The 12287-nt window shown below is 38.6% G+C and overlaps 1 protein-coding gene across 1 annotated transcript; it reads left to right on the forward strand.

Moving 5' to 3' along the window:
* Positions 1-2553: 2553 nt before the first annotated feature.
* DGD1 (UDP-Glycosyltransferase superfamily protein) lies at positions 2554-10774 on the forward strand. Its single transcript, XM_010248821.3, has 7 exons — positions 2554-3409; positions 6515-6547; positions 7590-7677; positions 8402-8886; positions 8974-9240; positions 9457-9806; positions 9935-10774. Exons 1-7 carry the CDS (start codon positions 2768-2770, stop codon positions 10464-10466), a joined length of 2397 nt encoding a protein of 798 aa, XP_010247123.1. The 5' UTR covers positions 2554-2767; the 3' UTR covers positions 10467-10774.
* The last annotated feature ends 1513 nt before the right edge of the window (positions 10775-12287 follow it).

The following is a 12287-nucleotide window of genomic DNA, read 5'->3' on the forward strand; positions in this document are numbered from 1 at the left end:
CGGTGGCTGAGCTGAATTGGGCCGAGCTAAGTCTAGACGAGCTGTGTGATTCTACAAGAGAGAAAGTTAGAGTGCTCGAGTTGCTTTTACTCGGGGAGGGCACTCCGATGCTTAATTTAGCAAAGAGTTCTTAGGAAATTAGAGAGTGCGAGAGCTTAATCGCCCGTACCTCTTTAGGTAGAAATGAAACTTTTATATAGGTGTGAGTGGTCAGAGACCTCTTATAATGGGTCCCAAGCTCTCATAGAGCTATTTCCGTTAAGCCGGGAGAGTAATGATATCGGTTACGTAATTTGCATAGAGGGCAAAGGTCTGTCTGGTGAGCTATGATGCGCGTGATGCGAGTAGGCCGGCCCAACGGTTGACTCATTAATAGTCTAGAGGATTCGGTTTGGCAACGGATCTATGCGACAAGTCAGCGAGTATGCCTTGTAGGTCGTCAATAGTACCCGTCTTATCTTGGTCGGTTTCTAAGGTAGGTCGTTCATTGTTCAGAGGTCCTTTAGGTCGGCCCTAGTGAGGAGCTACTAGCTGACCTACCGAGATGACCTGGTTACTCAGCACCGATGTGTCACTTGAAAGCCATGTGTCTTGATGTTATTCAGAGGACCAAATTACCCTTCATCAGTAGCCTTTATAGCCTTGCATTGGGAATATCTCCCTGTTCATGTACTTTATTTCATGGAGAGATATTGTCAATGCAAAATTACAAAAGGCAGTTGGAATGGTATGGCATGGGCTTGCCTTGATGGAAGCCGATCTTGAAATTTTGCCTCTTTAGAAAGCCTATTTAAAAGGTTTGAAGCTTTGGTTATAAGTTGTTTTCAACTGAAAGCTTTTTTTTTTTTAAGCCAAAGGACAATAGATTTGGGCTTTCCTAGTGCGCCCGCTCAGTTTGGAAGGAGTACAAATGCAAATATGTACAAAATAATACAAAATATAAGGTCTTGCACTCTACAAATTTGCATTTGTACTCCCTTCCAAACTGAACCTCGGGATTTAGTACATATTTGGGAAGGCCTTTACATAGTGGCTTCTGGTTTTACAAGATCGCCCCCCGCCCTGAAGAGTTTATAACCAATGTTTTGTGAAATTCCATAAAGCCTAAAATAGTCATCAAAGTCAAGAATACGACTTTTTGTTGAAGGTTTGAAGCTTCTTTTAGTGCCTGTTTGGGAGGGATTTCATGTAGTGACTTTGGCTTGCCTTTACAAGGTGGGCCCTATATGAAAAGACTAGAATCTATGTTTGGTGAAAAACCCAGAAAGCTAGAACAAGCATGGAGCGTTGATATGATCTCTCCCAGAAGTGCCCTCCACTTTAAATCTCTTATAAAAAATGAAACAAAAATGACTTCGAATATCATTGTCTTGGTAGATCCACTCACCTTTTTGTTCTTAATTCTAGTCATCTCGTTTCAATTTCTTTTATTGTTCTTGTCACCTAGCTTTATTAATCAATTAATTTTAGATTTTTGATCCCAAAACACTTCTTCACGAGCCAAAATAATATCTAATTGTTTAGAAAAGGCACAATTGTGATTAATTAGAGAACAAGTAGAAGGAGCACCCAATAATAACTACTGAACTTCCTTAATCCTCCTCAAAATATTATTTTTCTAATAAATAATTGTGAAATGATTTGCATTCTATTAAAGGTTATTGGACAAAAATATATCTTTTTCTTTATAAATTGAATGGCTACTTCCGCGTGGTGTCTGTTTTAGACGAGACGAAGAGAGAGTGTTGTTGCATCATGCATGTACCAAAATTTGCCTATAGATAGAGATACGTATCAAAAACAGAATTTGCCTGTACTAGTCTCCCAGTCAATATTCACGTAAAACGGGCTCTGGGTTTGGATCCTTAGATTTAAGCAACCAGCTTTCCCCTACTCCGCCCTACGACGCGTACGCCATATCTCACCTTTTCCTACTTCCCCTGTAGCTGTAGGCTGTAACTGATCTCACGTGCCATCAAAATTCCTGATCATCTGATCATGTGGTTCAACTCGATGATCAAAATGAGAGTCTACCCAGTAGACGGATTAGATCACAGCCGCACTTCACCCCCGTCCTCCCATCTGAAACTGTGATTTGCGTGGTTGATTAAATCATAAACCATGATTATCACCTGTAAAATAAAGTGGTGCTGTGTCGCACGTTGATTCAACGCAGACTGACATTCATTCACAACCGTCAATTAGTGGACGACCCACAACCTGATTAACTGATATCAAAAGTACTCTAGACTACAAACTATGGGTCCCATATACCTTCACATCAACCTCTCATCAGTCAAGATCAAGGACTCCGAAAACGAGGGCTGCTGCCTTCTGCCCACGTCTAGCATATTCCAATATTCTAAAATCTAATCCCCAGAATCTTCCGCATAATACCACCATTGCATCACAGATTCGATACACCCAATAATCTCCAGCCACGTCATCAAACCACGTGAGAACGCCTTACGTCGGCATATCTGCCCATCTACCAAGATTGCCACGTGTCTTACGTGGCCAGAAAAAAGAAAAAAAAAAAAATGGTGTGAAATCAACGGAACTCCGACCGTTAAATTCTCACCCCTGTCTTCTCTTTCCGTCTCTTTCTCTTTCTCTGGTTTTCCCTGTCGCTTGCTCAACTCTTCCTCTCTCTCTATCTCTGGAAATTTATCTATATTACCGGTCTTTCTTGAAAGAGAGAATCAGCAAACTTAATTGCAAACCCTAATTCGAAGTGTTGGTTCTTCAATTTGATTTAAGTTTGTCCATGATGAATATGGGAGCAGAAACTCGTCCTTCCTCCTCTGCAGTAACAGCAGAGAAGGCTTTCTCGTTCATCTCGAAAGGGTGGAGAGAAGTAAGAGACTCTGCAGATGCGGATTTCCAGTTGATGAGAGCTAGAGCGAACTCCTTCAAGAACCTCGCCACCTCGTTCGATAGGGAGCTCGAGAACTTCATCCATTCGGCTTCTACTTTCTCTGTTCCTGCCATCCGATCTTCTCCACCCACTGAGATTGAATTTGTCAAGAGACTTCGGCCGAAACTTTCTGAGTTCCGTCGAGCATACTCGTCTCCGGATTTTAGCCGGAAGGTTTTGGAGAAATGGAGCCCTAGATCGAGGATTCGGATTGATTTGTCTGCAATAAAGAACGCTATTGTGTCTGAGGTCGAGGATAAGGGCGGAATTGTTGAATTTGGTGATTGGGAGAGGATTCGGCGTGGGAGACAGGTGAGGTTTAAGGAGTTTCGGTGGGAGTGGAAGGGAGAGGGTGAGGAAAATCAGAAAGAATGGGAGCCGATTAAGGCGTTGAAGACGAGGTTGAAGGAATTTGAGCATAAGAATTCTTCGTCTGAGATCTTCAGCAATTTTAAGAACAGCGAGTTTGTGGAGAAAGTGAAATCGAGTCTGGTACGTTCTTTCTCCCCTTCTGTTAGAACTTGGAAGTTTAATTGGATGGATTACTAGGTTTTATAGCTTCCGACGATTACATATGAAATACGATCTTTATTATGCCTTGATTGTGAAGGTAAATTTATTGGATTATTTAATTTCTGTTGGTTGTGTAAGTTGGGATTGGAATTATTGGCCTCATGGTTGCGCATCTTGTTTTGAGTTTTTTGACAAAACTATGAACTCGAGCAGTTTTACCCTAACTTGGTGTCTTTTGTCCTAGTATGATGACTCTGGCTATGGTTATGTTGCCTAAAATACATGTGAGTATAGTAATAGGCTTTATTTCCTCCTTTTTTGGTCGACAGATGTAGTTATAAGCCTGATTATAAATTTTGACAGAAGTAATAAGTAAATAAATAAAGATTTAGTACAAAAATCTAAGATGTGAAGATGTTACTCGCCTCTGTGAAAAGTGCAAGGGAAAAGCATTAGCTTTCATGGTCTTTGTCTTGGATTAACTTTCTTCTTGTGCTAAAGACATAGTTTTGGATTTGAAGGGTAAACGGGGCTTGTTACATGGTCTAAGTTTGAAGTTATTTCCTTCTGTCCTCTTTGTCGGTTATTTTTGTATATCTGAGTGGAGTATGTTATTTTGGGATCTAATCAATTCAAGTAGAACTGGCTAGTATATATTTTGTTTTTTACTTTATTTATAGTTTTCTTTATATTCTGACAGTCATGTATAAGATCCAAAATAGAGTTTTAGACATATTTTAGATTAGTTTACAGGTTCAAACTATTTTTGTTTTCATGACCTAGAATTAATTTATAGTGTAAATAGATTCAATACAGCTAGAAGATATATGATTATATTCTTTAGGAGATTGTGTAAAAGCATATTAATGGAGGTAGGAATTGAAACTACTCATCAGTTAGGAAAATTGTTTTAATCTGGAGAGGGACTTGCAACTTTTTTTTTTAAAGAAAGTTTTTTTAAAATAAAAAGAGAGATTACAAAGGAAGGTGACCTACAGTCACTTGAGAGAATAAAAGATACCAAACTTCACCTCCAAACACCAAACCCGACCCCTTAAGAAAAATCCATACAAACCAGCTGCATGACAAATAAAACATACATCCAGAAAGGCTCTAGAAATATACAAATGACCATCATTTAATAATGGAAATGCATAGAACAAGTACAAAGAGGGAAAAGAGGCTCTAGAAAAACAAGCTTGGTAAGAGAAAAACAATATAAATGGCCATTCCTGCATAACAATACATGAAATACCTTACAACGCTTTCCTTTGCAAAGACTGTGACAGCATTCACTTATTTTCACATGACATTGAAATGTTAAAAAATGATTTTAAGTCCTTAAATTACTTTATTTCTCCAGAGTTTTGATATCTTCACTTGCTCAGCTATGATGCTTTTCGTTGAACTTCCAAACACCTTTATTTTGGTTGTTTTTCATTTAATTTTTAGTTATCTTTTAGAGGTATACACGGGTCATTAAACATGGTAGATGCTAGAACGGGATTCATGTAGCTGACCCCATATATTTGGGACAAGGCATAGTTGATTTTCAGTTAAGTTGAGAGTTGCTTAGGACTATCTTCCGAGTGCTTAATTTAGTATATGTTTATTGACATGATTTGCTATTTTTAGGCTGTTAATGATAATAACCTGGCTATGGTAGTCTACTAGTGACTCTGCTGATGAGAGACACTTTATTTGTTTGTTTGTCAGTTCTAGCTCTTTTTTTTTTTTTTGTATTAATATACCTTACAGGTGTGCTGCCGTTGGGGAGGGGCTTTAGCAAAGTGATATGTAGTTAACCAACTTATTAAAAACTGCTCCAATCTATGGGTGCCAAGTTGCATGGTTTTGCAATACACTCGCAAGATTAATGATCCATATTAAACATCTGAAGTTCATTTTGGTTAAAGCTACATCTTTATTGGGTACTTTCTGCTCCTGTATCAAATTAAATATTGTAATACTTTTAGTTTTGATTGAAAGGATGAGTGGTTGACGAGAAGAGAAGCTGTCTATCATAAAGTTTGGTCATATCTAGTGTTTTAAAAGGTGTGAGCAAATGCCCTGAGGCGTGTGCTAGAAGTGCTGATGCCTCTGAGGCATACGCTTCAGGTCCATGAGCTGCACACCTCATACGCCTCATGCATGCCTCATACAGAAAAGGCAGAAAGAAAGAAAGAAATGGAATGGGAGGGAAGGAAAAGAAAGAAAGAAAGAGAAGAAAAAAAGAGAAGGAAAAGAAAAGGAAAGGGAAGGGGAGGAAAGAGAAAGGAAAGAAGGCTTGGTTTGGGGACTTTGTCCCCCATACCCCCTAATACCTTTTTAGTGCAGCCCAATTTAGTTTTTTGTGCCAGGGGGATCTTGCTCCACTCTGGCTTGCTCAATTTGCTTTCTTGCCTCCATTTGACAAGACCCTTCCTTTCAGCTAGTGCCATGCATCTTATTCTTCTTAATACAAGACAATGAGACATCTTTCATGAAAAAAGAAACAAAAAAAAGGATCCTCTTTCCTCTCCTTCCTCCTCACTTCTTCCTTTTAAGAAGGCTTTCACCTCCTAGTGCTTGGGAGGCTTATGCCTCTTATGTTCCGAACTATGCCTCACACCTTCAGGCAGTGAAATGACTTGCGTCATGCTTCCGTGTTTTAAAACATTGGCTGTATCTTGCTGCAATATGTCATTTTTATTTTTGCCCAAGATTCTTTAATTGTGAAAATTTTGATCATCACAACATGCTGCAATATGTTATTAATTTTTTATTTATAGGGTTCTTTGATAACAGGGGACAGGGGAATGGGTGCAAATAAGCTGCAACATTGATTTTATAACTGTGTATATTTTCAGTTGGCAACAAATCCTTCTAAGTTCTATGTTCCAAACTCCAAGCATTATCTCTCTAATCAAATTAAGCTTGTAGAGCTGCTTTGTTCCTAATGCAAAGAAACAATGTTGTTTCTTTATGAGAAATACTGCCTTTTGGAATTTTCTTTTCATTATTTTCTGTATAATTGTATTTAGTTCATCCTTTTGGTTTCATTTCAAATATTATTTATTTATTATTGGCTTTTCTTTTTTGCAGAAAGCAATTTGCAAGGAGCCTCAAGAATCGAAGGTTTGGGTTATAACTTCTACATCATATTGGCTTCTTATTGATTTTCATCTCTCTTTAATTTTTTTTTAAAAAAAAATTCAATTTCTTATTACATTGGATCTCCTTTAAATTTGATGATCTAGCATATGCTTGTTTTCACCTTATCAGGTGTATATTTTGTCATTGGCTTAACTTCAGTGCCATATACCACCATTCACTATATCGTCACTGAAAGTTTATATATGAATCATGGAAGTCATTTATTTTAAGGTTTTTACAAACTTCTTTCCGCTCCCTTTTTTGATTTCTGTGACAAACATCCTCATTGAGGAAGGAGTTATAAGGAGTGAGTTCGTTGGCATAGAAACAAGAGCTATAGCCATGTTATTGTCTGTCATCCAAGAAAGCTTTTACTGTTTCTCCAATTTGCTTTAATTTTAGAACATTTTTCTCGCACATGGGAGTCAGGACTGGAGGGATCCTATTCTATATGCCAATCATGAATACTTTATTTGTTTCATACTTTATCCAGAGAATGTTAATGGTATTCTGCACCCAATGTTATCAGTTTTATCAGTTTTATTTTAAATGGATTAGGAGGAAATGCACTTTCTTGTTTACGTGTTACCATGGCCCTGTCATTGGTGCTGTATAATTGATGGTGTACCTTTTGGTACAAACTCTTCTTTTGCAAAATATTTTTTTTTGGAGTAATACATGTGATTGTCTGCACTTTCTTATTTATCGAAAGAAGAAAAAAGTCTGTCACTATTCTCAGTCCAGACAACGATGCCAGATGGTGGCTTGGTTTAAACTTTGTATCCTTGTCATAGGGGTAGATGTGGATTGTTGTACTAAGCTTGGGCCCCATAACTTGCCTGATGGACCTAACATCAGGTTGACCCTGGCTGCAAGCCTGTAGGTATAAACACAATTCCAGTACACAGCAGGCTGAAATGGACCAAGTTTCTAGTTTAATCAAGATTGATAAGTAGGAAATTTTGCAAAGGAGTGCTTATGTCACTTTGTGCTAAATCTTATTTTCTTTATCATTTGATGATAGGATGTACTGCCATTGGATGTACCTGAACTTCTAGCATATTTGGTGAAGCAATCAGGGCCTTTCCTTGATCAACTTGGGTTTAGACGAGGTAAGGAATTTCTCTTGTTCTCGTTGAATTAACTTTCTGATGTTATGGGTCTATATTTAAACTTTTATTTTGTGTGTGTGTAGAGATGATCTATTAATGTATCATTAGTAGCCTAATTGTAGTGTATGTCAATATAGTTGTCAATGGGATGCGGTGTTTAATACTTTTAATTGCAAGGACTTTCATACCTGTGCAGAACCCCTATTTGTTAAATAGGCAGAATCCTTAGACCTTATCACCTTAGTTAATACTTTTGAGATAGCCTTAGTCTGTTTTACTATTAAATGGTATCAGAGCCCTTTTTTTTTGATAAAACAATGGTGTCAGATCTCTTAGATGTTAGAAGAAGGGAGTCACTTCCGAGCTTAGATAAGGTATATTTTCTTTTTGCTATTTCTAGATTAGAACTCTTGATTGCTCAGTTGAGGCTAGAACCCTCGAGCTCGTGACAAGAAGATGCCAGACTATGTTGAGAAAAGGCCATATCTAAGCTTTTTACAATGATTGAATACATTTGATGCACAGTAATATGGTACAACATAGTCCAGAAACTTTCCCACTTTTTACAAACCGTTCCCTTCTGATGGTACCACAAATGTATTTGAGTTGATTGTACGAATTTCAATCTTGAAAACCTTTTTTATACTGCATCCAATAGCAGCCTAAGATAATGGGTTCAATGTATGTGATACTGCTGTTGGCTATGTTTAATGTTTTGTTGCAGATATGTGTGACAAGATAGTGGAGTCATTGTGCAGCAAACGCAAGAATCAGTTTCTCCTGCATTCGTTGTCATCAGGGGATACCTCCTTTGTTGAACATGAGAACATTAATGATGAACTGGACTCAAGGATAGCCAGTGTTCTCCGCTGTACAGGACACCGTTACGAGGGTGGCCTTTGGACTGATTCGGTAAAGAATGACTCAGAAGATGGGAAAAGGCATGTTGCCATTGTAACAACTGCTAGTCTTCCTTGGATGACTGGGACAGCTGTAAATCCACTGTTCCGAGCAGCATATCTGGCCAAGTCTGCAAAACAAAATGTAACGTTGCTAGTACCATGGATTTGCAAATCAGACCAGGAGCTAGTTTATCCCAACAATCTTATTTTCAGTTCACCAGAGGAGCAGGAAAGTTACATACGAAACTGGCTGGAGGAAAGGGTTGGCTTCAAGGCAGAATTCAAAATTTCCTTCTATCCAGGAAAGGTATGTACTTTATGTTGTATGCTGTACCATCTTGATTACATGAAAGTAGGCTGTTTATACAACACTTTTGCACTTCTTAACTTTCAGTTCTCAAAAGAAAGGCGTAGTATAATACCCACTGGGGATACGTCACAGTTTATTTCTTCCAAGGAAGCTGACATTGCCATACTGGAAGAACCAGAACACTTGAACTGGTACCATCATGGTAAACGTTGGACTGATAAATTCAATCATGTGGTTGGTGTTGTTCACACCAATTATTTGGAATACATCAAGAGGGAGAAGTATGGAGCTTTCCAAGCTTTCCTTGTCAAACACATTAATAATTGGGTTGCCAGAGCATACTGCCACAAGGTATGAATGTGTGATTGTTTGTTATGGTAATTTCTGTGGTACCTGAAAGATACATCCTTCATCCTAAGTAATTGTTTTAGTAGTTGTTTTCTCTCTGCTTATATGGGTAGCAAAAAAACTGAATGTATTTGTCCTTTACAATACTATACTGACTAATTTAGAGTTGAATTAGAAGCTGTATATTTTAAAATAAACTGGTGTGGATTTTTTATACAGGTTCTTCGTCTATCTGCTGCAACTCAGGATATGCCAAAGTCTGTCATATGCAATGTTCATGGTGTAAATCCAAGGTTTCTAGAAGTTGGAGAGAAAGTAGCAGCAGAAAGACAACTTGGGCATCAGGCATTCTCTAAGGGAGCATATTTCTTGGGAAAGATGGTCTGGGCAAAAGGGTACCGGGAATTGATAGATTTGCTAGCAAAGCATAAGAATGACCTTGAGGGTTTTAAGTTGGATGTCTTTGGGAATGGAGAAGATGCACATGAAGTTCAGTCTGCTGCTAAGCAGTTTGACCTGAATGTGAACTTCCTTAAAGGGAGGGATCATGCAGATGACTCACTTCATGGGTATGAACTAATTTAACAAACCTGTTTTATTTAGCCGCTTGTTATTTTGTATTCAATTTCCTTCTGTTTCTTTCTAATGAAGAGTATGCTTGATTAATACACTTGTTCTTTTTTGTTAATGGTTACAGTTACAAGGTCTTCATAAATCCTAGTGTCAGTGATGTCCTTTGTACAGCGACAGCAGAGGCTCTTGCAATGGGAAAATTTGTAATTTGTGCAGATCTTCCATCAAATGAATTCTTTAGATCATTTCCCAACTGTTTGACTTATAAGACATCAGAAGACTTTGTTGCAAGGGTGAAAGAAGCATTGGCTAATGAGCCTCAGCCTCTTACCCCAGAGCAGATATATAATCTCTCCTGGGAAGCCGCAACTCAGAGATTTATAGAGTCTTCTGATCTGGACAAAGTCTTAAGTTACAGTAAGGGAGTTGCAGAATCGAGCAAAGCCAATGGGAAACATATTAAAGCAGTTTCAGTGCCTAGCTTGATGGAGATGGTAGATGGGGGTCTAGCATTTGCACACTACTGTCTCACAGGGAATGAGATCTTGAGGCTGTGTACAGGAGCTATACCTGGCACAAGAAACTACAACAAGCAACACTGTAAGGACCTTCATCTTTTGCCACCACAGGTAGAGAATCCTATTTATGGCTGGTAACTAAATCAACCAGTCATTAGTATTCTGTGTATAGTAGTAATGCTGTATATTTAGGTAACTGTTCATCCTAGTTAGTTGGAAGAGGGGGTTGGGGGGTTCTTTATGATCCCCATGATAATTATTGTCTCTCTTTATCCAACTCTCCATCCATGCCTTTGATCCAAATTTTGTTTTTATTTTTGCCCATATTCATTAGAGTGCTTTATCAACAATAAAGTAAACATGGAGTGCTGTCTTCCAAAGAAGGATGGCCAATCAAGTTTTTTCAAATTTTTTATGTATAACACAATGTAGTACTTAAACTTGCACTCTGTGTGTGTGTGTGTATGGAGAGAGAGAGAGAGAGAGAGAGAGAGAGCATGTGTGCATATGCTGGTGTGGAAGGAAGAGAGTAAGAGAGCACCTTTGACAGAATTGGAGGATCTCGAATGGTTTACTGACTACTTGTAAGCATCTGACCTTGCTCACAAGGTTGGTTGTCTTTCATCAGGGCATTTTGATTTGGTGCCCTTGCAATTGTTCTTTCTTCCTCTTTATTGCATCAGAGAAGCTAATCTCTCTTTCTAAATCTTACTTCAATCAACAATTTTGGATCTTTTTGATCGACACCCCAAGGATCACTCCTCATCCCAAAGCATAAAAAGAGGTAAATTGGGTTAGGACTGTTCCTGCCAGGGTACAAGGGTAGAACAAATTTGGACATCACCTGACTTTAAAAATGTCAAAATGTTAGAATGGCACCATCTCAAGATTTAGGGTAGGGGGTGTTCACTTGCATGCATGATTATGTTTCTCAAAACAAAAACAAGTACCACATGGAGATCCAAGAATGTATTAATAAGCAAATCATTACTTTTTATCTAGTCTACGTTTGTTTGGGAGTGCAAACACACAAATCGATGGAAATATGCACACGTGATGATGTTTACCCCAAAGAAGAGTACAAAATTTGGTTTCAAAAGAATCAAACCAGACGTCGCTGTGATTGAAGATCTAACTAAGTAAACCGAAGACGTCAATGCTCTCATCCACCACCGACTTGCAACCACTTCCCACACCATCAACCGTCACCCTCCCTCTTTCTCGGCCAACGGCAATCTTTCTGGTGGGACCTTAGTCTTTTCTAAAACCTCTGCAAAGGGAGTGATTCTCCAGTCTCCACAGCAAGTAATATCGCAAATTCACAATGGAACTTCCATTTTCCCACGAGTGGGGATCCCCAACCGGCAACTCAGATCTGATCGGAAGACAGCCCTAAGGTATCAGCTTTGTCTTGCTTGCAGTAGGAATCAATATGATCTGATCTCATCCATCATATCTATGACAATATACCACAGATATGTGAACCAGCGAAGGAAAAAATAAGTTGTGAAAATCTATAGCTGGTTGGGAGATTTCCAGTCAATGTAAAAGGTTGTGAAAATCCCTGACTAGGTTGTAAAGATCTTTGACTAGCCGCTACTCTGACACTCCAGATCTGCTACCCACAAAATGTTTCCACATCTATACACCATGGAACACCACTACCGTGTATTGGGAATATCTCCTTATGAATGAAAATGAGAGATATTCCTAATGGGCAACTGTAATCTTGTGTGGGAATAACTTGTGGGTAGCAGATCCGAGAACCTACTCTGACCGGTGGAAGGTTGTGAAAATCTCATATCTGTATAAAAGTTAAAGATTTGAAATGTGACAACAAGAAATGCGAATACTTAGGTTCGATCTATAGCCGGTTGGGAGATGATTTGTTTCCAATCATTGTTTTTTCCTTAACCAGTGATATTTCCGGATTGAGAAAATAGAGCCTCTGTTCTTACT

Source organism: Nelumbo nucifera, chromosome 6 (assembly GCF_055504915.1).
Source record: "Nelumbo nucifera cultivar China Antique chromosome 6, China Antique-T2T, whole genome shotgun sequence".
NCBI lineage: Eukaryota > Viridiplantae > Streptophyta > Magnoliopsida > Proteales > Nelumbonaceae > Nelumbo > Nelumbo nucifera.